Here is a 27333-nt window from a genome sequence, read left to right as displayed (position 1 = left end):
GCCAGTGACAGGAGAGGGATCAGACAGTGCCCATAGTATCTCAACATATTCAAGCACACTGCACCAATGCGCAGTTAAAGGCTGTTTCATTCCAAAGAAAAAAGAGCCGTTGTTTTGCTATCCAGAAAAATGCAAAGAAATACTCCATAAATAAAATAATTACATCAGGAGAGCAGGAGCGTGCTAGTTTTCCTCTCCTTTTCAAAAGGCTGGTGCAGCTTGTCTGTTATCTTACTGAGCACATCATCATTATCAAACAATAGGACTGCTCAGGAGAGCAGGTATTGTCATTGCAGCCACACACAATTAGAGTGCAAGTAGGAGAGCAATGATTTGTTTGTTCTGTGCTGAACGTAACCCCTCACCTTGGATCCATTGAGTGTTCCCCTCAAGTTAACACATGTTTACCTCCTGACTGTATTTCTCATCTAGAGATGTTAAATGTTTCCTCTTGCTATAGAGTAATGCCAGCTTATGCCTTGGAATACAGATGAAATCTAATTGTGCATTAATACCAGCGGTCCTTATTTTTTTTCATATAAAATATTTGCAGCCACTGAGGTACTACATAAGGTAATTACAATGCCATTATACAGTCAGCAAATGCATTCACAGTGGAAGCTACCCAATAAGCCTTAAACATTTAGTTGAGTAAATACAGTTGAAAATAAATAAATCTAAGATATTTTGTTTGTTTATCATACTTTGGTCTGGGAAACTTCCCAGAAAAGGATTCTTCCTAAATCACTGACTGGAAGTTATACTTCAACACAGAACACATGTAGGAGCAATACAAAATAGATTGGAGAGGCGATAACAAGGAAAAATATTATCCCTCCTCCAGTACTGTTTATTTTGCTTTGCCCAGCTTGAGAAACCATTGCAGTATCATCCTCTAGTCATTCTTCGGCCAGTCTATCCCAAGTGTCATTGAACATTTACTTGATGAGGACAGACAGGTCTACTTACGTATGCGTTTGTATGCTTTTTGTAATTGATGGAGTTAACCATTATCATTGATACCATTATTGTGATGTCACTGCTACGACAGGCCACTGAAGTATGGAAAATCAAAATGCTTTGACACCCACACGGATACAGTTGAAACACTCCCCCATTTCGGACTGACTGTTTCAACATGTAGTGAGTGGATGGAAAGCAACACAAAAAAGATGTGGTTCTACCCGCCCAGGACAGAATGTATCACTCATTGGAATCAACACCATGACCTTGAGTGGCAGAATACGTGAAACATTTAAAACTGCATGGAAAGTGTACCATAATAGTAGTGACCACAATCGTTCGGTTTTCCACTGAGGAGTCGTTGGAGACCTGCGGGTCCATAATATTTACAAATCGCGCGTACTCGTTCCAGTACCCAATCTGCAAAGAGAAAACAGTGGTTAGTGATGGATTCCAACACACTGACGAAACGTAAGTTGAGCATATAGCAGGGACAGTTCTATGTGTTTACTGGGAACTGTCATGATGCAGTGCTCATTAAAGCAACACTGCATTTCCCAAGAGGCCTGCTGCCTCTGCCCTAAAGTTCGACCAAAATAGCAGCGAATGAGCAGAATGCTAAAACAGCAGAAGCGGACTAGCAATCTAAGCATGGAATAAACAGAATTGATATTTCTACATTCATCATGCAGTAAGTGTCATGATCAAAGATATAATGAAGATTGTTTTTTATTATCTACATTCGTTCAAACAACCAAATGTGCAGAAACTGAACTGCATGAGCATACAGCAGACAACTTCACTCCCCCCATGGCCCCACCACCCCTTCAGTTTCCCAGGTTTTATGGTAAATAATTGATATTCGGGCCTGTGAACTGCAAACACATTTAATAATTTAGCATAATATTCCAGTGGCTCCACAGTTTTTTTCTGCACAGTCCTGCCAATGCAGTTTCTCTGTATTCTGCTGTACAGATGCTTAAGTCAAACCAATGTCAAGTGTTTGTTTGCCCATCTGAAGTAATGGCTGCTCTGGCTCAAGATGAAACGTATTGCATATGTTGCTGCCAATAGTCTAAGTGTTGCTGGCTAGGTTCTCCCCCGTCACATCTGGTCGACATTCTCTTTTTTTTTTTTTTTTTGCCTCAGATCTTTAAATGTTTGGGACAGACAGGTGTACAACAGTGCAGAGTTTTTGAACACCAAGTGGAGGCGCTAGAAAGCAGCAGATGTCTCAAACTTCAGCTCCAAACTGTGGTTACAGTTATGGATGGAGTTATTGCCCGACTGGAGAAAGCTCTAAATATTTATTCCCTCGCTTATGTCCGACAGTGATGTTTGAGAAGTGCTGCTCGGGGGGCGAGACTGTGGGGGAGCTGTGTCATAGAGTGCTGCTCCAGAGGCAAAGTCCTGATCTCACCCTGAGCAGCTGAGACAGATATCAGCCCATACATCACTCGTGACAGTCACAGCTAAGAACCTTCATCCTCTAACTGTCAGTGGGGTGACTAGGGCTCCAGGTCCTGACAAACTGCTGCCCCACTTGTCTCATCTTCCCTCGCTCCCTCACTCCCCCCCCCACCCCCCCGACCTCCTTTCTCCCACTCTCTCTCCATCCTCTCTGTTTGGCTGTTAGGGCTGTGTGATGCTAACTGAAGTGTGGGCTTTAGAGGCCTGGGAGGCAGGCGGCATAATCACACATCATATCAGACTGAGCCCACACTTATCCAGCTAACGAGAAATTCACAGCTGTCGCTTGGAACTCGGTGAGGTTATGAAATAAAACCAGAGGTCATCATATGGTACCAGTTATAATAATGTACCACTGGGAATTACCATTTTGAAGAGGAGCCAGAGGAATTATTGGATCCCCTTTACAGTAATTGCTTATCTGAATGGTATTTACTCTCAGGAAAGGACCGAAAATCAAATCTGTGCTATCACACGGCAGGGACATAGTCTTATATCACTCTTTTGATAGGGCAGTTTTAGCTATCACATCGCAGGTAATCTGTGTGTGATTTGTTTGGCCTGTGATGCTCAGGATAGCTCATCAGTGCTGCTACTTAACAGAAGTAGAGAAGGCAATTCGCATTACTCTGCACTGTCCTGTCAGCCCTGCTGGACCCACATGACTGCAAAAAGCCCTTAGTACTTTAATAAATGGATGTAGAGGCTTGTTTGACTTTCTTTGAGTTTTTTTTATTTATTTTTTCTACTTTCACACAATCATGCTCGAGCAGTTCTCTCAAAATTGTTTGGGGCAAAGTTTTGGCATGCCTAAACATGTGGCCAACATTCACTGAGTTTAGTTCTTCAGCATAGCCGATCAATAAAGCATTTCAAATTACATATTGGCCAAATTCCACAATTTTGACAAGCAATGAACCAATCCTTGATGTGAACCAGCTGTTTTTTACTAACAGATTTTTGATTAGGTCTGGATCAGACAGTTGATGGATGAGAATTGGAGAGGTCACCGCTGCGGCTTACCTTACTTGGCCCACCTGTTTTCATCTCATAAACATCTATGGTGTAGTTGGTTCTGCGGCCGTAGTTGTCAAACTGGATGTTCCCAGTCATACCATTCACTTGGACCTGCCACGACAGACAGACAGACAGACAGACAGACAGACGGACGGACGGACGGACAGACAGACAGACAGGGTAATGTGTAATAGCCATCACTTTGCATATATAGCTGGTATTAAGGTGCTCATGTCCATGGAGCTACTGGAGTGCGCTCAGTCTGTTAATCAAATGATGAACTGGATACGCTTTAATAAAAGATGTAGTTTTATGGTAATGAGGGCCTGGATTTGAGTGAGCTCTGTGCAGAGATATCTGGGGGCAAAGGGAGAACAGCTCTGCGCTCTCTTCCCTTCTCTCTGTCACTTTCCATCTTTATCACACTCTCACTCCCTATCTCTGCTTCACTTCTTCTAGCATTTTCTTTGGTGATCAGCTTGCCACTCTCTCTCTCTCTCTCTCTCTCTCTCTCTCTCTCTCTCTCCCCCCTACCGTTTTAAGAGCTCTCTCGATGTCAATGCCTTGGCTCCAAGGTACAGCGGGATTGGCTAGGCAGTCTCCAGCGCTGCCCCGGCGAGAGACGTCCACACGTTGGCGCCGCAGGTACCTGAAGGCCTCTGCTATCACCAGAATGGCATCATGGGTCAGAGCTGAAGTGTACTGTACAAAATCAGAAAGAAAGCAGTGCACACTGTGAGACAGTAACACATGTTGAGAGGCAGAAGATGAGATAAGAATAATGTTTTTGTAGTAAAGCCTTTACATGACTTTATACCGTGCAAAAGTGTAAAGTGTAATATGTTTTCAAAAAGTTTAAAATCACTATAGGTAGAACTTTTGTATGAATATACCGTCATTTCAAATTAATCTGTTTGCATACATTTTTGTTTGCCACAAAATAAATCCCACTGAAAATTGGGGCAGTCAATGTGTCGCTTTCAGCCCATGCATGTCAGTGCTCCCCGGTCGGGTCAGTGTGGGTGGGGTGGTAAAAATAGCTTGATTAGACAGATTTGATTAGAAAAGCCAAGACATGTCTGACAGTCAGGACCTCTTTCAAAACTTTTAGTGCAGAGTCGGGAAGTAAATTGAGCATTAATGCGTGATTTTATCTCCCACGCACTTCCCCTCCAACTTCGCCTGACCTTTTCACCACTGAGGGTTGAGCTACTTGTTTGTTGACCACTGCACCATGACAAAATCTAATTAAATGCCATTCAAAATCCATTTCTTCCTTGATCATTGTTTAATTAGATGTAAATTGAAGCTGCAATATAACCTTGCCTTGCACCGCCTATCAATATATTGATTGCTGGGAGGGTTTCAAAGCAAAGAGGAGGAAGCAAGGGGTGGGAGGAAAACAGAATGACAAAGGTAGACAGAGGATGAGAGCAGCAGAAGAACTGATAGCACCGAGAGCACTTCAGAAGGGATGATCGTTGTATTCTGCATGTGCAATGAAAGGCCTTGCACACAAAGTACCTTCAGAGGAGTGTTTCGGGCTTCTGGGAATTCTCTTTCATCTAGCCGCTCCCAGCGCTGCATAAACTGCTGCACAATCGGGTTCTCAGGGTTGACTATCTGAAACCCTGAAATGTTGGCTCCACCGGCGAAGACTTTGTCCAAGCTCACGTTAGTAAATCCCTGAGGTGAGACAAAAGGGAAACAGGGGAGGAGAGGATCCATGTCACATATTTTTCCTTTTTTTATATTACCTGGGGTGAAGCACCATGAAATATTAGCAGCTATTCTGGCAGCATGCACAGTGCATTTTATATGAGCCCTGTGCTGTATGAGAAAGCAACATTGCCATTACACCGAGGCAAATGTTTCTTTTCACACGTTGTGGTTTAACCTGAATTCATTGAAACAACCTGCCAGTAGATAATCAAGAGTTTGTGTCAGATCATGTAAAAGACAGAACGTAAACACGCTGGCTTGTATGTAATGTAAAAAATAATAATAATATTTTTTTTTTTTGGTTCAAAAACCTCTAGTTTTAGTGCTCCAGCTGTCGTACATTCCCTTCTTCACCCTAGAACTATGACACAGAGTTATTTCTTTTTATGGTCAAAATGCTCTTTTTTAAGTGCGTCATTGTGTCATGGCGTGCAAGGACATGTGTTTGACTGCTGCATAATCACATTTTCTAAAGTGCGGGTAACAGCAGCAGGGGATCAGCAAGTGAGATCAGGGCCGGCCTCCACTTTAAAACTCTTATGCTAATATCAAGGCTAAATGAACATTTCCCCTTCCCAGAGTAGGAGGGAAAGACAGCTGCCCTCCAAAGATGGTTAAAAAAAGATTAAATGCTGTTTATATATTGCTCAGGACATTGCTACTTAAATATAAATATATTCATTTAGGTAAATATGAAATGTAGTCTGACTGCCAGATTGTGATTGATTAGACATGAGCAACAAACATGACAAGCCCTGTATATACAGTAGAGAGAAAAAGCAAAATATATACAAGTCTGTTTTTTCTTCTGATTTCATGCAAAAGCCGCTCATGGCTGAGACTAAGTCACATCACATGCAGCAAAAAGAAGGTTCCACTCTCTCCCAGCGGAGCGGCTCGGTTATTACTCACAAGATTGGCCAGAATGTAGTGGTAACCACGGCTGTTCTTCCCCAGGGTCACAACCTATGGGAGAAAAACATCGATACAGTAAACCACCCATGAGATGAGAGCTAAGAGCCACGGCTTTTATAAGTGACTACAACATTCTCTGTAAATGCAGCGGGCACACAGGATGCCACTGAAGTTGAAACAAAGCAAAGTCGACTGCGGAATAACAAGAGAGATGGAGCGGTAAGAGGAAGTGTTCATTAAGGGGGAGCTGATAATGAGAGAAAAACAACAACAATGTGTGTGAAACACCCTTAAATATTCTGCTCACTTTGAAGTAATTCAAGGTGAAGAGAGACGAGTCCTCAGCAACTGCTGGACAGAAGGTAGAAACAGGAAAAAACATTTCAGAGGAATTTACAGTGAGACAGAAAGATGTAGATCTCGCTCTGCTTTGAAAATATCACACCTTTGGAGACTAACAGCATGTTTCAACCCACGCAGCCTGTCTGAAAATAGTAAGTGGTGTTCTAAGCCATTCCATCACTGTAGAACCAACCTTATGCTGCATTTTATTCTCTTCTTCCTTTTGTTCTTGGCCTACAGATATATCATATAGAGAGACTCTAAATTGCCCTGGCTTTTTTGAGCATTACATGCTGGACAGTGTGTTAGACTGGGCCTCTTGAGGTTTGTTATTTATGAGTTTGCAGTCGGCTGTGGATGGACTTCTGAGCGGCTGCCATGCAGAAACCTGTCAACCATGTCTCGGTTTTCAGCTGCGTTCTACAAACACAGCAACACAAGTTTACAGCAAAATCAGCATGTTTGCACATGTTCTGGCTCTGTCACAAAAACAAACTGTCAGTTTATCATCTGCTTTTGTGTGTGCGTGTTAGGCTGGGGATGTTGGATATTTGTTACTGTGGATCGTTTACGACATTCCCACTGAGTGATGAAAAGCAAACATGTATCTTCACATCCGTGGCTGCAAAAAAAAAAAAAATCTTTGAAGGACGATTTCAGTTTCACTCCTTTCAACTACAATTACAGCTTTTAATTTGAACTTAAACTGACCTGGGTAGACTAGTATACAGTAGCACCAAACAATCATCCTTGCTTGGACTGAACCTCCTCCTGAATAAATTAAACCACTTCTCTCCCTCTTTTGTGGGAAACTGAAGGTTGTCTGTGAAAAGGGAAGAGACGCTGGTGGTGTTTTTCACTAAAAATGGCGCACGAGGGAGCACAAACACACAAAGCCTTTCACTTACGCCATCAAGCTGCTTGGATGGGTCAGCGTTTTATGACAGCCTCCCCATCATTAAGGCTTTAAACCTCCAACACTGCAGGATATCAGACACGGGGGAGCAAACCAAGAAAGTGAAATAGAAACAAAGAGGAAATGAGCTGATTATAATGCAGAAATAGCAGGAGTTGGCTTTTAGACTCCATCAATCTGCATCTAATGAGAAAATGACAGACAGATCCACGAAAAAGAAACACTTCCACTGCAGTGATGTCAGAGCTAGATGGAGCCCACTGTAATTGTAAGTCTAACTTTCAGCCTTTTAGCTCTGCTGCATTTTCTTGGACAAAGCCCACAGCTCCACACTCCTTCCCCGTGTGCTAACCTTGACTCTGGCCGTTAAGCCTCCTCACACCTGCCCTAGAGCAGGGCAGAGAAAGGCCTCGCCCCCCCGCCTGCTGCCCACAGCTCACAGCCAGCCTGGCAACAGCTACAAGCAGCAACCTTGGGATAACGTACAGCGAGACACTGATGACACAGAGATACACAGAACCTCCGGTCAGATCACCCCAACCTCTCCCCCCAGCCTCTTTAATTAGGGCAGATGGCAAGACCCGACTCCAGTTGAGACAGACTGATTTCATTGTAACTTGTTGTGATGCACTGCTGATTGACCTGTTCCTAAATCCCTACCATACGGCAAATGGTGATAACGATCTTTTAATGGTGTTGATAATATATGATTCTCTTTTGAATCCAATATTATTTGAGCAATAACACTATTTTTCGGAAACAATATTTACTCAGATAAGAGATAAGAAAATAAATTCTAGCTCACTTGTGAACACGAATGTGCAGCAGCTCAAAGTGCTGTTGAGTTACAGTACAGACATCTGGAGGAATAGTTTTTGGGAAATACACTTGTTTACCTTCTTTTCGAGAGTGAGATGACAACACTGATGCTAATCTCATGTCTACAGAAGCTGGAGTCCAGACCTGATTAGCTTAGCCTAGCATACAGACTGGAAACGGGGGAACAGCTAGTTCTGTTCATAGTTCAAAAATACAACTACCAACAACTAAAGCTTGTGAAGTTAACACATAGTGTCTTGTTTGTTAAATCTAACAAGATAAGACAGTGTACGTGTAGTTGAAATTCCGACTCAATTAGCTTAGTTTAGCATGGAGTAAACAAATGAGTTACAATGTGTTAATGAATGAGGTTTTTTATTTGGTTTCACTTTGGACAGAGCTAAGCTGGCTGTTTCCTTGCGCCTTCTGTCTTTATGCCAAGCTAGGCTAATCACATAAGATTTTCAAGCTATAGTAGTTTCTAAAAAAAGTTACGCACTAAAGCTTTAACTGTGCCACTGATGAATATTTTAATTACTTGGCTATTAAACTTAAAGACAACTTCAAATAACTTTTTTTCCAGAGTCTCAGGGCCACAACGGAGAAGGCACAATCACCCTTTTTTTTTCATCAGAGACTGTGAAATAGCTAAAAGGAACTGATTAGACGGTGAGAAGCCAATATCGGGGAGATATGATCCCTCCTTCTGGTACCAGTCAACAATCTAGCAGCTGCATTCTGGACAAGCTGCAGGCGTGATAAAGATGATTGGCAAATCCCAGAATACAAGCAATTGCAGTAGTCAATACAAGACGAAATAAGAGCATGAATAACAGTCTCCAAGTCCTTACGACAGAGGAAGGACTTTAGTTTAGCAATAGTCCTGAGATGAAAAAAAGCTACATTTGACAACAGAAATAATTTGTTTGTCAAATTTTAATGCTGGGTCAAAGATGAAACCTAGATTTCTGGCAAAAGGGCGCACACTTGAGGCCAAAGTCCCCAAATTTTTCGAAAGTTCGTCAACTGAATTTGGGGGGCCAAACAACATGAGTTCTGTCTTACTCTCATTAAGTTGGAGAAAGTTGTTAGCCATCCAGCACTTAATGTCTTTCAGGCAGTGAAAAAGGGACTTTAAAGAGTTGGTATCACCTGTTTTTAGAGGCAAGTACATCAGCATAACAGTGATAAGATATGTTATGTTTGTGAAGAATGGAGCCCAATGGGAGCATGTACAAAGAGAATAAAATTGCCCCTAAAATGGAACCATGAGGTACACCACATGTAATTGCTGCCGAAGAGGAGATATTTCCAATTTCAACAGAAAAGGTTCTATTTTTTAAATAAGAATTGAACCACTGTAGAGCAACAGCCTGGATCCCTACCCTATGCTGAAGGCGATCCAACAAGATGGCATGATCAACAGTGTCAAATGCAGCACTAAGATCCAGCAAAAGTAAAATAGCACAATTTCCTCCATCACCGAACAGCAACAAATCATTTAACACTTTAAGAAGTGCTGTTTCTGTGCTATGGTGTACTCTGAAACCAGACTGAAAATTGTCCAAGACATTATTTTCACTTAAAAATGAAGAGAGCTGAGCAAGAACAACCTTCTCCAAATCTTTGACATAAACGATAATTTAGAAATAGGCCTAAAGCTGTTACAATCAGTAGGGTCAAGGTTGGGTTTTTTAATTAGAGGCTGAACCACAGCATGTTTAAAGCTAGATGGGACTGTGCCATTCATAAGAGAGCTATTTATGACAGACAAGAGGCTGGGACCAATAGTATCAAATACCTCTTTCAAAAGATGAGAGGGGACAATATCTGAAGATGAATAGGTAGGTTTCATGTTTGATACAATATCCATCAATGCTGACAGGGCCACAGACACAAAACAATTCAGAGAAGCAGGGCATAGGATTGATTTAGAAGGGTCATGATCAGTAGGTGAAATACAAGATCTGATAGTGTCAACCTTGTTGATAAAAAAGCTCATTGTTCTGATTTCAAACGTAGCATGAGGGAGTGCAATGTCATGATTTAGTGCAGTATTTATTGCACTAAACAACATTTTAGGGCTATGTGCATTTTTAGCTATAATATCAGAAAAATGCTTTGCTTTAGATGCTTTCACAAGGCGTTGGTAGGATACCTGGTGATCTCTCAGTATCTCATAGGACACACAATTTTTTCTATTTCCTCTCTGCTTTTCTACACTTATGTCTAAGGGCACGAGTCTCACTGTTAAGCCAAGGTTGGGCTTTGACTTTGGGTCGCTTCAGTTTAAAATGGGCAACAATATCAAGAACTGTGATCTGTGACAGTAGTATTAAACCGAGTAACTAGCTCATCTGTAGACAGGGAGGCAGAGGTTATCTCTGTAGGGCTAGCAAAAGGACAAGCTATGAAAGCATCAGAAAATGTCCTAGCAGTGGAAGGGTTCAGTGCTTGGATGTAGTGATCTGGCAAGCAAGGATTAGGTAATGGTTTAAAAAGTGATGCATTAAAAATCACAGGTTTATGGTCAGATAGACTAGCAACATCCAGCTCAGTATTTAAAACAGGAAAACCTAATGATAAAACAAGATCCAGTGTATGACCATGTTTGTGTGTGGGACCAGTTACAGACTGAGTCAGATTGAATGAGTCCACAAGTTGTAGAAACTGGCTAACTAAAGGCTTTGATGGACAACATACATGGATATTAAAATCACCAAGGATTAAAATCTTTTCAGAGTTGGGCACAATCAAGGATAGAAACTCAGAAAATTCACTGATAAAGTCCTTATTGTACTTTGGGGGTCTATACACAGGTGCACAAATCAGTGGGCAGGACAAATCAATCTTAAATGCTTGCACCTCAAAACTAGTGTACTTATCAACTGGCAATTGACGGCATTTATAGCAATTTTTGAAGATTGTCGCTAAACCCCCACCCCTGTCAGTAGATCTGGGAGAACTAAAAAAGTCACAATCACCAGGGGAGAAATCAGTGGAAGGGCTTACATCACCAACATGCAAGTTTCCATGAAAAAAAAAAGTCTAGATCACGTGATAGAAAGAAGTAATTTAAAATTAATGTTTTGTTCGAAAGTGATTGCTCATTCAACAATGCGGATTTGATAGGGATTGTATCCACAGCCCGCGCTGATCCTATTTGATCATTTGAACAGTCAAGGCAAAGGAGATTACCATAGATGACTCCTCGTCTTCTGCAGCCAGGGGAGTAATGATGTCCTTGGATGTTTGTAATTCTTGTGGGAATGATAATGGAGGTGGGGGTATACAAATTGATTGCCCTGTTGGACTGAGGACCAGTTCCCTGACTTGTGTAGGGTTTGTTCTTAATTGAGTCATGCTCTAATATTCAACAAGCTCCGTGATGATCGGAGCAGCTCAGGAGGTGGGTGTTTATAGAAGGTGACAAGGGAGAGTAGGTAGTAACTGACAAGGGGGGCCTGCAGGGGGAGCTCTCAAGGGTCACGTATGCTTCTACTGCTGTAGAGGAAGAGGGGTGTGGGTACACGATCTGTGCTGCCTGCACGATCCGACATGCGCATGCGCAGATGATAATCCTGTTTTGAGTATTTACGACACTGCACGATCTGTTCCTGTTCTGACTTACGACTCTTCCAGTCGTGAGTCATAGCGGTCTGCCGTTAGCCTCCACCGGAAAGCTAACGTTAGTTTAGCTAACAGCTAATTCGGCTAACTGCTAGCTAACAGCTTGATTCAGTCTAAAATAATGTTAACTCAAACTAAACACTGGGAAAAGCAGGCTACAGTTAAATTAAGACTTTAAAGTAATAACAATAATGACAAGTATTGATTGATTGTATTTTAAATGAGCACAGGTAAAGTAGAACTGATGTAACAGCTGTTATATATTTTAACGGTTATTTTCAGGTTTTATTTTGAGGGTCTTTTAAAGTGTCAAAAACAAAAATATTAATGATTTATCTGGTGGTGGTCGCTCCAGTGTTTATTTAGTACAAAATATGCTGCCAGTTGTGCTGCCAAGTGTTTCAACGCATGCGTGATAAAATAGTATAGGGAAACCATCACCTTTTCTACTACGTATTTATGTGCATGCGCATATCGGATCATGCAGGCAGCACAGATCGCGTACCGAGAAGGGGTGTGACTGGGGCATGTGCTTGTGCACGTGTGCGCAAGATGTAAACAGCTCCAACAGGCGGAAGTGGACCAGAAATAAAAACTTAACTTTCCAGTGCTCTTCAACGCATCAATAAGAAGTTACTCAATTTTCAGTTATTCAATAAGAAATCCCGTTTTCTAAGTTCACTTTCATGAAAGCACGTATCATTAACTCATTGCAATGCAATGGACCACAATATGTTTGCTGGAGGTCGGGAGTGAGGGTATCAGGTCCACAAGTTTAATCAGAATGTCTGCAACCCTGGCTGCAACCCTGGCTCAACGCACTGTGTGACTACATTAAAAAATCGTATGCCCCGTGTGATGGAGTCACCGATAATAATAGTGGTAGGGGGAAAAAGAGGATGAGGAGTTGTTGTGTTTTGATGGTCAGCCCAGGCAGCAGAGGCCACCAGAGCGCCTGATCACAGCGTCTTTGAGAAGCTTTCGTCGCGAGGCAGAAGTTTTCGTAGGCGACGTAGCGGAGAGACCCCGGGCATCACCGGACAACCGTGGAGGGGACGCCGAGTTGTTCGAACAGGATGCCGCAGGTACGCCATCAGCCCTCTGCCTCGGGAAAGCCAGTGTGTTTCCAGACGTCGGGCAACCATAGCAAGGAGCCACAACACCGGCAGCCACTTCCACAGGGGCCGTGCGGTTGTGACACAGAGCCATGTGAACGCCACCAGACGCCGATGAGAAGGAGCTGCAGTAGCCCAAGACATCGATCGCGAGCCAGGACTGTCAGACGGGTTCACACCCAGCTCCGACAAGGCATCGAAGCGATTGGAGAGGCCTAGAGGAAGAGGGGAGGCTTTCTTTCGGCCGCGGACCACCTCTGTCCAGGAGGAACGGTGGCTCGGCGTCGAGCAGGAGGACAGACGCGGGAGAGCCGCCGAGAGAGTTGAAATCCGCAGCGACTGATCACGAGCCACATCCAAGCAAGCGGTTAGCAGGGAGTCTTTAGTCTTTAATTCCTCAGACATCCGACAAACATTTTCCCTAAGGTCAGCTATTTCTTTATTGGCATTCCTGAACAGCGATGTTATTTTGTGGGGGACTCATTAGGAGGTGTGGATGTAGCCATGGATGTAGCACTAGCTTAGCAGTGTTTAGCTCTGCTTGGCTAGCACATACAGTAGGCTAAATGTGTAACATAGTTGAATGGGTTCAGGTTAAATTCTACTAAATTGGCACAACTACGCCATCTACTGTTAAAATTTGTACCTGCTTCGAGTCGTTGTAGTGTAGCATTATGGGAAATTCCTCACAGCAACGTAGGATTTCCAATGAGGTAACATGTCTGTGAATGCTTGTGGACAATATATCTAGTTATATAGTTAACTACTTGAAAAGCACTTAAATGTTGACCCAGTTTGTTTGGTCAGATATAATAATTGTCTGAAGTTAATTTGGCAATGTTTGTATTTAGTTACCAGCCGTTTCATTCATGTTTAACCACTGGAAAAATATTTTCTGTATGCTAACTAGCACCTACGTGTGCCGTCTTTCCAGACAGAACATGCTAGCTGTTGTCCTTTGAGATGAGCATTGCCATACTGTTTTCTTCCATTGTAAATGCAGGCAGAGGCTGATTAAACTGGCTGTTACCAACCTGACCGGCTCAGAGTGATACACAAGACATTTCACATAGGTCACACATGCACAAAAACAAGGCTACTAACCAATTATTCTGTTTCCCAGTGACACTGACGAGAAGAAATGTGTTTAGTGCGCTACCCCTTCAATAATGCCATTCCTCTTTTTCTTAGAGTGTACCCTCTTGCACATCGATCCACTAACTGGCTCCATCACCTTTTGTTCTTCTGTTGAAGGAAAGCACGCATTTTGCAGACTGGAGTTTTCTTTAAAGCCTGATGGGGACAGACAACCAGGATGACCTTGGCTTCACCCTCATCCAGACTGTGCGTGCCTCTGCCCCGCCAGACAGAGAGCCCTGAATGTAAAACTACAGCTATACATTCTCAATAAACGCCAGACCGTTTCCCCCCCCAAGTTTGACCTTTTTCACTGCAGACTTTGCCACAACACAAGAAGAAGCAGACTCAAAATGATAGGTTCCCCAGAGTTTGTAAATATCACACCATTTACTGAGGCACATAAAAGATTATTCCTGCATGAAAATGATGCAATTACTTTTAGCCTCTTACTAAGCTAAGAAAACTCAAAGACCAGACTCCAAACCAAACTGATACGGAATGCTATTAGCATTAGGGCTGTGTATGATGGCTATTTCTAATAATTGGTTGATTATTTTTTGCAATTAACCAACTCGGAAAAAAGAAAAATCCGCACTCTGGTCTTGCTATGGCATCACAATTTATTAAAGAAAACTAACATTTCGGTCCCTCTGGACCTTCATCAAGAGTATTTTCAACAATAAACACAACTGTGTAACTGTGTTAAATACATTCCGCTCCTCCTATTCTGTGTCCCCAGGTGTGGGACAAATGACAATCATTTATCGATGGGAGTGTCTCTCAATAACGAGGAGAGTGTAGGATTTACCTTTTTTCCAAGTTTGTGATATTTTCCAACGCCCCTGCACAGAAGATTGTTGGATGTGCGAATTGTTTCTTCAAAAAGCAATTGACCAACTCAAAACGGCTTTGGGTCATTTGTTGAAAAGCTTGTTTTGTCCGACCAACACTCCACACCTCAAACATATAAAATCTACAATGATATGAGACATAAAAAAACAGTCCTTACATTGGAGAAGCTGAGCAAAGCATTTTTCTTTATTGACCTACAGTGTAAACCCAGATTTAGTTGTAATTCAACTTTTTAGTGGTCACTACTTATTCTTTCATGTTTTGTTAAAAACCATATTCATTACTAAATTGCATTAGTTGATGTAATAATCAGCCTAAGAATGCAGTGCACAGATCATATTAAGCTGAGATAACTAAGGATGTTAAGTTTCTGTATGGGAGGGGCGGGATCATTTGAACTGTTCTGCGCTGAAGTGATGCAAAGACTCATGGGGGGAAAAAAGTTCTGAATTGTTTCTTTCCTAGTTAAAGCATGTTTTAGTAATGTTCTGTTAATGTTTTGGGTGTGCATTTATGTTATCTGGGTTTTAGTTTTCTATGGTTGATTTAGTGTTCATATTTATCTACATTTATTGTTGCATCATGCCAAGACCCGGGTGGGGACTGATGAGGTTTGGGCAGTGAGAAAGTGTTCAGAAGCATATCCACAGGTGGGGAACTAGTAACTCTTAAAAGAGCAAAACTTACCATGCTGTACAAATCATTAGAAAATTACAATGGTGTATGTGTATTGTTTCTCTTCTGTTTATTGGATCAAATGTATTGAATATATTGTTCATAGATTCATTTTGACAAAGGAAAATAAACAATATTTACATGAACTGAACAGTAGTGATTAGTATCCTAATGTTGAATATTTGTATTGGTTTTTTTTTGTGCATATTTAAAGTTATAGTGCATAGTTTCTGTCTCACCCCATGAGGAATTCTAAGTAATAACAACAAAACTACTGGTGCATCCACATGATAAAAGCCTTCCGTGATCGTGCACCACCCCCACCCCTCCTCCACGCAGTTGCTTGTAGCCAAGGAGGACACAGATGATTACAAAAAAAGGCTGGACTCTTCAGAAGAGGTAATTATCTTCACTCGAGCTTCTGTGTGGGAAAGTCGCTGCACAACATTATCTTCTGAACATAGCCATACTGAGAAATACAGAGAGAGTTTTGTGGAGCTGATAGTCCTAATTAGCTTTGTAGCAACTCATTTGGCAATGGGTTGAATGTAACGGATGTTCATTAATATCAAAAAGTTACACACTAAAGCTTTAACTGTGCCACTGATGAATATTTTAATTACTTGGCTATTAAACTTAAAGTCAACTTCAAATAACTTTTTCTTATTCATCTGTATCTAGAAACACATAGCGCAGTCCACACGAGTCACATTTTGGTTTCGCTAATGCAACTTGGGTACCAGAAAGATGTTAAATAAATAGCTATCAAATATGAAGAAATAGAGAAATAATTAGCTATTATTGTTTGATTTGTGAAATCCAGCAAAAAAAAAGCTCACTACACAATCAGAATTTTCTTCTCTGTTGTTTGTTGTATCGTTTAAGTAGCCTTTATCGCCACTTACTGGCCAGGGCCAGTGTGTGTCGTTTGTGCATTATAGTGTGGACAGAGATAGTTTGTAAAACAAAAGTCTTGCGGATAGAATTGTTTTTTTTAAATGGAGGGAGGAAATATATAAAGTTTATAAATACATTCCTCATGGAATCCATAGTATTTTGTATTTATTATCTGCTAAGAGTTAGCTGTCAGTGAGTTATAAACCATCTTTGGTAACTCACAAAATAAATGTTGATACAGCTTAAAAAATGAAAAGCCTGCTTTCCGGCCTTGATTTTCTGGGGGATAACTGAATGGAGGGTTGAGGTTGTGGTAACAGCACATTTTATGTTTCTGGCTCAAAGCCTAAATAATGTTTTAAATCATATTTGCATTATTCACAATAGCTAATAACAAGGAGTGTTGGCTGGAGTTACTGTTACATATAATTTAGTGGCTGCAGAGATACCAAAGTGTTCCACTTCCCACAGGATGGGGCATCTGAGCTATATGCTTTGATACAAAAAGACTTCCCTCTTCTGCAGTCCCCGGTTTTGCTTCAAGACTCTTGGTAGAAGTGCTCTTGGTGGGGCACTCTCTAATTAGCAGCCAGTAGTGGCTGAGGCTGAGAAGCTTTTCTTGGCAGTCGGGATATATGCCCCTGAAGATAGCAGGGGCATATAGTGTTGGCTTCCCCCCAAATGCAGAACATTTTAGAAACACCTGACTCATATTCAGATGATAATATCTATCATTGCTCTGCTATACCAGAACAATGTAAGACTTGATACATTGGGAAGAAGGAATCCTTGGCTCCAAAACAGCAAGATGTCCTACCCTGTTTTCACTGAAAATGATCAGGGTCATTTTTCTTGATAAGAAAAGGAAAAAATGATGTCTCTGGTTTACAGAGAGGGATTGTGTTCTTGATAGTGTTATAATAACACGTGCGAATCGTCAGAGTCGCAGCACAACGGTCTTAGACTCTCTTCCAGTTGTGGACTCAGCAGGTCACATTCTGTTTAATGATAACATTTTAATCCCATTTAATTCTATAATCGCAGGAAGTAAATGGCCCTCAACAGCCAAGGTTGGTGCCAGGGATTTGAAAGCACTACGTATCCCCCGGCTTTACATCGAGCAATGTTTCTGTCAGTCCCTCCTCTCAGTAGCCTGGGGACAATACTGCTGATGTTGACATCAGGAGCACCCTTCATATGAGTGGCGACATTAGCTCACTTTCTTGCCTCTCTCTATCATTTTAGAACAAATTGAGAGACATGCTAGGAAGCGTTACCAGAAAACAGAGTCCACGTCATCTATGAGGTTTTAATGCCTGTGAAGGTTTCATGTGGCAAATTTTGTGTTGTAACTTTAGGGAAATTAGAGAGTGCCAGAGTACATACAATGTATTCAGATTTAATTTCAGTTACCTGTAGTTGCATGTGTGTTTGCCAATATGTTACATGAGCATACAAATGTCATCTCTTTCTTGATAGAACGTTGATATTGATCCCTTTTTTCACTGTGTCATCCACTACACTGATTAAGCATCGCATTTTTTTTATTATAAGCTGCTGGCAATCAATCATCCGTTCTCCTCTTCCACGACTTCTTATCTCCCATGGTCAGATTTCTTCCCCTTTCTTGAATTCGATATAATGCAAAGATTTTACATCCTATAATAAATTCAAGTGTGGATTTTTCTCCCAGTTCTTCATTCAAGAGCAGAAAGAGGGATATGGAGGATCTCCAATTCTCCATGCGGAGGCAATCTGGCCACCCTTCATGCCTCTACAGGTGGCAGAATGTTGTCCTAACAAATTCCCAGATGTACCTCTCTTTTTTTCTCTTTCTGTGAATTATTTTCACTTATTGTGTGTTTTTATTCCTGCATGAAAATGCAGCTTTGTGGCTGGCAGAGCGCTCACTGCCTGCCTGTCTTTGAACAGCTTGCGTGCCCTGGGCCTGTCCCAGACGCCATTCTTTTTTTTCCTTTTTTCCCCGCATGCCTCTCTTTACACTAGTGATGAGCAGGTTGTTGCCTCTGAGCAGACTCCGGCACTGAAATCCCTGGAGGGAAGAGGCCCAGGAAGAAGCATAAAGGCAGATTTGATGCTATATGTGCAATGTCATAGATGGATCAGATTAGGCATGAGCATATGTACAGTCAAACACACATGCAGGCACTCGAGAGACTGGCATGCACATACTCACTCTGGAAAATCATCATTACGACAAGTGCTAGTAATACAAAGATGATTATCTTATATTCAATCATAGTTCTAGTTCTCTATATTGCCACACACAGTTTTCTCAGCATCTCATATCATAAACCTAGATGGTTCAATAAAACACATCCATCGTTGGATATGATTCAGCGAGCAGAGCTGGCAGAGGCTCTCCCGTTTTTGTCGTAAGGGAAGGATTGCCATTGGGTTAATTTATCTGCAGTGCAGTGTATTGATGGAAAGGCCCTATGGGCGATAAATCCTGAGTGGTTGTTACAGCATAACATGATAATAGCCCTGGTGTAGCGTTCTCCTAAGCATCCCAAAACAAATATGTTGGGAGGCTCACTCTGGTCTTATACAAGCAAACCAAACTGTGCCTGATGCAGCAGTATGCAAATACTTTCCTTACCATGTTTCTACATAATGTCAAGTGATAAATGAAGCTAATAAAATTGACATTCAGCTGAGTGTGATGATGAGATGATTTAAAGGAATTGCTGCCCCCACACCTAAGGACAGGTTGTAATTAGAGCTGAGACAATCAGTCAATTAATTGATTAGTCGACAAAAAAGGCAGCAATTTTCAGTCTTTAAATGAAACAATAATGCTACATATTTTCTGCTTTTTGATTCTTAAAGCCCCTGAAAACTTAGTTAGAGAAATTGTTTTTGGTTAAAAGTTTTTAATGAATGAATATATAACAAACAATCAAAGTTAAAGTAATTATTTATTAATAGTTCAATATTGAAAAGAATCTGCTTTGTCAGTACGGTGTGGGTGTGCTTTGGTCACATTTAATTGACAGATTGGGCAAAATAAGCAAACAACCGCCAAATGTCATCAGATTTTAATTCAAATGTTGCATGGACGGACAGCTGAGCCCCACCCACTTCAAAGGACGCCTAAATTATCAAAATTAGCCTACTTAGCTAATTAAAATTTGCTTGATGCGATGGAGCTTAATTCAAAACAAGGACTTCAATTTGGGACATTGGTTGTTAAGTCCGGGACAGTTGAAAGTAGAATTCAGAACAGTTGCGGGACACTGAGAAAACAAAATTATTTCGAGCCCTGCCTTTAGTCACAGTCAATAACTGTTGGTAAGTAAAAAGCAAATTGTACTTGAGTAAATATACTACCACTGAATGTTCCTTGAAATATTTATGAAAAATTCTAACGGTGCAGTGAACTACTGTAGTAGAGCAACAAAGGCCCAGCAGGACCAAAGCATTAGCAGCCTAGATCAAAGGTGGTGCTAATGAGGAGCAGCATGGAGAGTTTGCTTTGTGTGCAATTGTACCAAATTGTGGAAGCTTGACTCTTGCCTATTCAAGATAGCTCTACACTCTATGAACTTCATTGCCTGGTATAAATAAATTCTGTGTGGGATTACTCCAAATGAAATCATAAAACTAAGCCACTGATCTGATTCCCATTTCCCCCAGCAATCAGCTGGCTGAATCTGTCCTGCCTCATAATCCTCTCTCAACAGCAGTGTGACCTTGGCGGATTGAAGCAACAGGTTGACATTGCGACACACAGACACCGGCCTCGGCACACAGGTTCTGCTCAAACTCTCACTCCTGCCCAGAGATGAAACTCTATCCATCAATCATCAGTTAACAGAACTGCAGCAGCAGGTAGAAGCAGTGGGTTTCTACATAGCTGACAGTGGGTGCCATTTGTGGTGTGATTGCCCTCACGGGAGACAGTCCATCCCTGTTTCAATCTATAATGGTATGGCCCAATAGGGGGCAGCTGGAGAGTGAAGTCCAGCAGCTTTCCTGAATGCATGTGACTCATCCATATTGGCAGCGCTTGCCAGATTATTTCAATTAGCTCCAACAACATCCCAAACTGAGGTTGTCACTGAAAAGGGGCACAATTGAGCACACTGCTGCTTTGAAGGTTAGCTGTTGTAAAAGCTTTATTTTCCCCTTTCCTTTGCACTAAAACAAAGTTTAGACAGAAACATGTATGATGGTGATAGTTGGAGCTGGAGGAAGGGAAAGAGCTCCCTCTAGAAGAAAAAGAAAAAAAAGACAGAAACAGGAGAACATCAAACAGATTATTGCCCTGTGTCCTTATTATTGTTTGCAAGGGGGGGGCAATTAAAGACGCAACCATTAATGTGCCTCACATGCAATTTGTAATTAATATTAAAGCTTTTCTTAAAAGCTGATGAATATTCTAAACATAAAAAGGAAATAGATTTCAGTATAGTCCCTAAATAAAGTGAGGAAATTTTGCAGCACAAGAATTAAATTAGACACAGCAAATTAATACTAAAAGCCATTCTGCTTTAAACTATGACTCTGGGATCGAATTAGATTCATAAAAAACAAGTGAAACTAACGTTCGTTGAGGGGATATTGTGAGGCAGAGAGAAGCCAACATCTAAATGAATGTTAACCAACAGAATCCTATTCGGGAGCTGATTGCCTTATGAGCAGGCAGCAGCAGGCAGAAGAGTGCAGGGTGGAGTGGGCCAGCCAGACAGAGTAGATGCATGGCATAATAGCCACTCATCCATTCATGGTAATTGTGTTTCCCCTACTACAACGACTGGTGGACCTTTCATTTCCTCCCCAGGCAATGGATGTGATAGAGGAAAGGAGGTTTGGGGTTGTTAAAAGAGGATTAAAAGGGATGCATCATCCAGTGGTCTCTTCAAATGGCTGCTCACGTTTGGACCTCTCAACCTCAGGCTCTCAGGCAGCTTCAACACACCAGCCTCATACTTAGAAACCAAACAACACCAAACTGAGGTCCTCCAACAGGCAGGATTACTGCGGTGCCTCACATTCATTTTAACGCGCTGTTAAGCCTAAATGAGGTTACACAAACTCAACCAAATCAGATATCAGCTAATTGTAAAAACTCACATAAAAAAACAAGCAGTGGTACAAAAACGTGCAGGAGATCATATTACATTCCAAGATACTAAATTATAGACTCAATGATTCCACAAATTAAAGGGCCACTCCAGCAGTTTAGAATTGCACTTCCACTCACTCCCATGACAACAATGTAAACACGCATGGACTGATTTTTTTTTAGCCTCTTGTGGGGAAAACATTGACATAGTATCACCTTAGAAAGTTGATCAGCAAACAGTGGCATTGAGTAGCCATGGTGCAACAAGAGTCCAATATTTACCCTTCTTTTAGCTCTGTTTAGTCTCCACCAACTCCTGAGGGAATAATGTGGCTCTTAAGTTGCTAAAAGCTCCGCTATGTTCACCAGCTAGTCACTAACTTTGTCAGTGTGCCAATTGGTGCTGGGCACCTTCTATGGCCAAAAACAAAGCTAATAAGAGCAGTGAGAGTGAACCAAAACAGTTAAGCCGCTGATCCTAAATCCACAGAGCTGAGGGAAACTGGGTGATAGTTGGGGGATCATTCTCTGTGGGTTTGTCAGTGGGAGCAACACCTTTCACAATACTCATAGTCATTTGATCCATTGTTTGTAGAAAAAATAATGATTAGATCAGCTTTAAAAGATAAGTATGAATCAAGCTCCAAAAATGTGGATCCTACATTTCCCATAATGCAACTCAATACCATCTTTTGTGAGATCCTCCTTGCATAGTAAGCGACCGTGTCTTTAATGCTCCACATACTTGTTGTGCCTCTTGTTATCAATTTGTAGTCTCCCAGTCCAACTGCAGATCACCATGACTACTAAAATGACATGTGAAATTGGTGGAGTAGCCCTTTAATATTTGTCCCCTTGTACATTAAACTTACTTGGTAATTATGTGAAAAAAGGAGGAAGCAACAAAAGGGCTAGATGGACAGCGTAGGTGTTTGCTTATATAATCTACAGGCGTTACCACATGTGCAGTGAGTATGAGGCTCACCTGTTCTAATATGGTGTTGATCCTGTCCACCTCACAGTCAATCACAAAGCGCTTCTCCTGCCTCCTGTCCATCTCCTCAATGATGCGCTTGAACTCTGCTGCATCGGTTGTGCCGCTAACAGAGCGGGCGGTCACCTGCCAGTTGTTAGCTACTGCTGCCTCCATGATGGCCTGCAGTATAGAGAAACCTAGAGAGAAAGAGAGAGAGAGAGAGAGAGAGAGAGAGAGAGAGAGAGAGAGACCCAGAGGATTAGACACAAAAGAGGCACACAGCAGCAACAGTTATGCAAGAACTAAGAGACTGCTAATTTATTCCAGAGAGGTTTTCGCTCGAAACCAAAGGTTAAAGGGCCATCTCATTACAATCTAAAGTAGCATTCCAAAGTCTGCAAGCCCCCTAAAATATTATCTAAAGTCTAGAATTTGCATATTGAGAAGGCAATATCATAATGAAGTGAAAGGACAGGAATCGTATCTCCATATTATTAAAAGATCAGCGGGTGATGTTATTGCGCTTGGCATCAATTACATTACGACACTTAGCTCAGCCACATGTTAACTTTGACAGCGTGGTGAAACACATCGCAGCCCGTGTCTCCTTGGAGGATTGTGCCAACTCATTTAAAGATAAAGACGATGAAAGATTCATCCAGGCCAGTGGTAGAAAGAGAGATCATTATGCTACCAGAAGAATGGAGAATGAGCCCTTCTAATAATTAATTCACACGTGAAATATTTTCATTTAACAGAGTGCTCAGAAACACTGTGGTCAAATCACATACCACAAAAAGAATAGTGTAGTCCTATTTCTGGGGGGATAGATTGCACATAGCACAAGATGGAACAAAAAATGGCGAATTAACATAATGCTTATTAATGAAAACCAAGCACACTGCTGGTATTTCATTGAGCCATGGACAATGCAATTGCAAACTGTATGTAAAATAAGCTTCTTTCCCATCTCTCTATTCATTTTTCATTGTCCGTATGGTTAACTGATACAGAAAAGGGAGAAAATAAAACTTGCAGCAACAGCAAATTCTGGCACACATTCAGACATATACAGATCTTATATGACAAGTTATTTATTTATATATTTAATATCATATGTGATTGGGTGTTATGCAAATTGTCGGACACACTAGTCTGAACAGCAGTGTGCTCAGTAAACGTTGTCATATATTTTTTTACTGGGAGCCGTTTCTCCGTACAACCTTATCTCTATGAACCGGCTGCAGACAGCCAACAAAGCCAGCATAGAGACCAAAGACACAACAACAGCTATAACAAGAAAACCACTTTGTGACTCTCTTCATTTCACTGCTTTTGCATTTCCCTTCTTTTCCATTCCATCTGAATGGTCAAGCAGCCTTCTTTTTCTTGACTGATAAATGCTCTGAGACTGCTGCGCCGCGTGGTCCTGCACTCCCGGGGTGACGCCGCCTCTGCAGCACACGGCCACATCTCCACCAAGTGATCACTTTTGGCGAGCGACACAGCAAGCAGCGGAGACCGACGCACAGTGTGTCACCTTCTGTACAATGGAGCAATGGCATACTGCCTGCAGACATCAGCCTACCAGACCTCAAGGTTATCTTGTTACCCGGTTCTCAGGTCACATCTCCAAGGAGTTCAGCTTATAGTCCATGAATGTAACCTGTAGCACAACACTGTGTTCAGATGATATGTTAAGGGCATTTAGAGGCACACTTATAGTCCCTTTGTGGCTTCAGGGTCACGGAGGTGGTTAAAAGGAGCAACACACAACTATATGTGATGTGAAACACCACGGGGCAATAAGAATATGAAGGTAGTGTAGTATAAAGGCATAACATCATCAAATGTACTATTTTTTTTAACTGGACAAAAGCCACACTTTCCTCAGAAAAAGAAAGGAATCCAAGAGTGAAGAGAACATTTGAAGCTTTTCTGAAGTATCATTTTTACATGAGCACAGCAGTCTCTCATGTAGCATACCTCCTCACATCCCCCTACCTAAAGCAAAAGTTACAGAATGAAGGTTTGAATAACATGGATGCATTATTCATTTTCCTCAGGCATGTGCTCACAACCTCACCAACCACAAGCCAGCTGGATAGCATGGCTGCCTTCCCAGCAATAGAAGCCTCTCACATTAAGAGATGTCATGCAGATTAACTGGGTCAAAATGCTCTCTGTTGGTTTGGAAACTCTCGAGAATACGGCTGGTAAAGGTACAAATGCCAACGAACCATTTTAACACATGGTAATCACGTTGGGTGTATGACATGCCATGCATATGGGTTAAATAATAGGGTGGACATTTGTTTCAGGGCTGCAAGTATCAGTGCAATCGTTGATTCCTGTGCTGCTTGAAATACACAATAACATGTCTCAGAAGATTTTAAATGGCAAAAGAAAATACGAATGTTCACAGGGGAATGCTTGAGGGATTTGGGGTTCATACATTTGAGTATCTCTTGTGTCTAAATACAATCTGTGAATTTCCAATTTTCATTTCCGAGGTCTGAGGTGCAAGAAAAACATGAATTATGCTAACTCTTATGTGAACGAAGGAAACAATGTCCTGTCAATCAGATTAGAATCACAGAGGGCTTTTATTTTGAAATGGCTGATTTGTGCGCCGCTCATCTCCTCCTGCCTCCAGCAAACCCTGAACTGTGTTGGAACAATTGGATTCATTTAAGATTCAGAAAAGATTCCATGCCTGCCTAGTTTTACATTTGTATGGAAATTAAGAGATGGAATCTGGTGGTGGTAAATAGTCTGTCCTGAAATAGATTACCTTTGCTCCTGTTTTTCCACAGTCAGCAGAAAACTTTATGTTTAGTGATCGAAAATGAACAAAATCCTTTGAGCGAAACTTAATCTGGCAAGACTGACAGCTCCATTTTCATCTCCACCAGCAAGTAAAAAATAAAACATCATTTTGTTATTCTATGCTTCTCTGCATAAATGTACAGCTGCCAGTGTCACCTTTCTCGGACCAGAGTCCATTTCAGCTTCAGCCAATCAATGGAGTCAACCTCCTAAATAGCATTAGAGACACCTCATAAATGTATGTGCTGGTAATATTTATTTCTAACATGGAGAAAAGCTATAAATCCCTTTCACCCCTTCGCCTTTAGGAGCCCCACAGCTGTGTGGCATCTAAAAATGTAATACAGTCAACTCCATAAATTATGGAAGACAACTACAAGATTTCCTTATCACCAGCTATAAATCCCCTGCTGTACAGAAGTCGCAGCAGCATGCAGCGGCTTTTGCTGATCATACTCCTCAGAGCTAATCATGCCATCGAGACAGGGAGAGTTTTAACATGCTGTAATGCTCGCTGACGCCAGTCACATTATGTAGTGTAAACACACAGCACAATGTGTATATTTGTATCTAGTAGTTACTGAGTAGTTACCAAATACTCTGACTTATTGTGACATATGTACTGCACTGCCACAGATGACAGCAGTGGGTTGCATAATGTTTATAGAGAAACTAAATCCACTTGTTTGAGTAAGTTAAAAGTACAGTTACTTAACTATACCGTCAATTGATTCTCTTGCCTTTTTCCAGAGAAAACCATGTAGTGCTGCCCTGTAGGCCAAAACAATTTTGTGAGAAATTGATGACGTTGCTTTGTACTTCACACTCCTGAAGTCAACATTCTCCATCTTCACAGACTGCAAACGATGCATAAGAGCAATGCTTCAGTTTATAGTCTGATGGTGTATATAATGCACAAGAAAATAAGGACTTCTCCATTTCCAAACACCGTGCATCAGTGTTTTTTTGGCCAAGTCAAAGTTCAACAAAGGTGAACTCAGACTCCGAATTTGAGCCTGCCGGACTGAAGATCGCACCGCTGCCGAGACAGAAACCACAAGCTTGAATTTGTCATATGCAGGGGCTGCATGTACTGTAGGCAACCGTGCATGGAGGTCACTTGGAGTTAATTTGAATTTGAAGTTAGTGAGAGAGTTTTTTTCATACTTGTGCAGACTATGAGTATAGCATGTGTTGTAACCTATGGTTACCCATAACGCCTTTTTCTGCGTTCTGTCCGAAGAGATGTTTGCATGTATCTTCATAATCCATAATAATAATTCCAGCCTCAGTCTTTACATGCTTTATTGAAGTGAATAGGAGGCAGAGTTAATATTAGCAGAAAGAAAGTGTAGAGAGTGGGAGTGCAAGTGGTTGTGGGGTAACAGCGAGGGCAGGCCAGTGGGGGGGGGGGGGGGGGGGGGGGATTTGTGTCCGGGTCTGAGTTCTTTTTTTTGAATATGAGGAGTGTTAAAGCTAAAACGCGGGTCATATTGAGTTTCTCTTTAATCTCAAACACACACTTGAAACAGCTCTGTAGTTTGTGGAGCAGTGTATAAACGGCTGCGATGGGTGAAAACTCAATTATTTCTGCATTTCCCTTTAAATCTGTATCAGAACATTGCAGAGTCTGCTAGCAAATCCCGACGGAGCCTAATGACGTCCCGTGTGCTTATAAATCAGAGCTGTTGCGAATTAGATGTTGTGGCAGTGTAGCATACAGCGGCTGAGCGAGAGCTGCAGTCCTCTTCTTCGTCTGTGAACCGGATCTTAACAGGATGAGTTTTGAAGCGTCACCCGTGGCGGCTCAGCTGTAATTGAATTGAGTTGCATCTAATCTCATTGCCCAGCTCCTTTGGTTCCCTGCCTCTCATTAGGGTACGGTGCAGAGTGTCACAGGCCTCATCTCTCTCTCTCTCACACTCAGTCACTCACTCACAACCCCCTCTCATATCTCACAGTT

The 27333-nt window shown here is 41.7% G+C and overlaps 1 protein-coding gene across 1 annotated transcript in view; it reads right to left on the bottom strand.

Annotated features, from left to right (window-relative positions):
* gria3b (glutamate receptor, ionotropic, AMPA 3b) overlaps window positions 1-27333 on the bottom strand; it is an 85198-nt gene that overhangs the window by 20457 nt on the left and 37408 nt on the right. The window contains exons 4-9 of the mRNA XM_078260883.1: window positions 22551-22738; window positions 6085-6138; window positions 4975-5136; window positions 3985-4152; window positions 3457-3561; window positions 1279-1383 (exon numbers count right to left, since the gene is read on the bottom strand). Coding sequence (XP_078117009.1) covers window positions 1279-1383; window positions 3457-3561; window positions 3985-4152; window positions 4975-5136; window positions 6085-6138; window positions 22551-22738 — 782 coding nt within the window. The remainder of the gene's footprint in view (window positions 1-1278; window positions 1384-3456; window positions 3562-3984; window positions 4153-4974; window positions 5137-6084; window positions 6139-22550; window positions 22739-27333) is intronic.

This window comes from Sander vitreus, chromosome 10, assembly GCF_031162955.1.
Source record: "Sander vitreus isolate 19-12246 chromosome 10, sanVit1, whole genome shotgun sequence".
In the NCBI taxonomy this organism is placed as follows: domain Eukaryota; kingdom Metazoa; phylum Chordata; class Actinopteri; order Perciformes; family Percidae; genus Sander; species Sander vitreus.
This window is presented reverse-complemented; position numbering and strand designations above follow the sequence as displayed.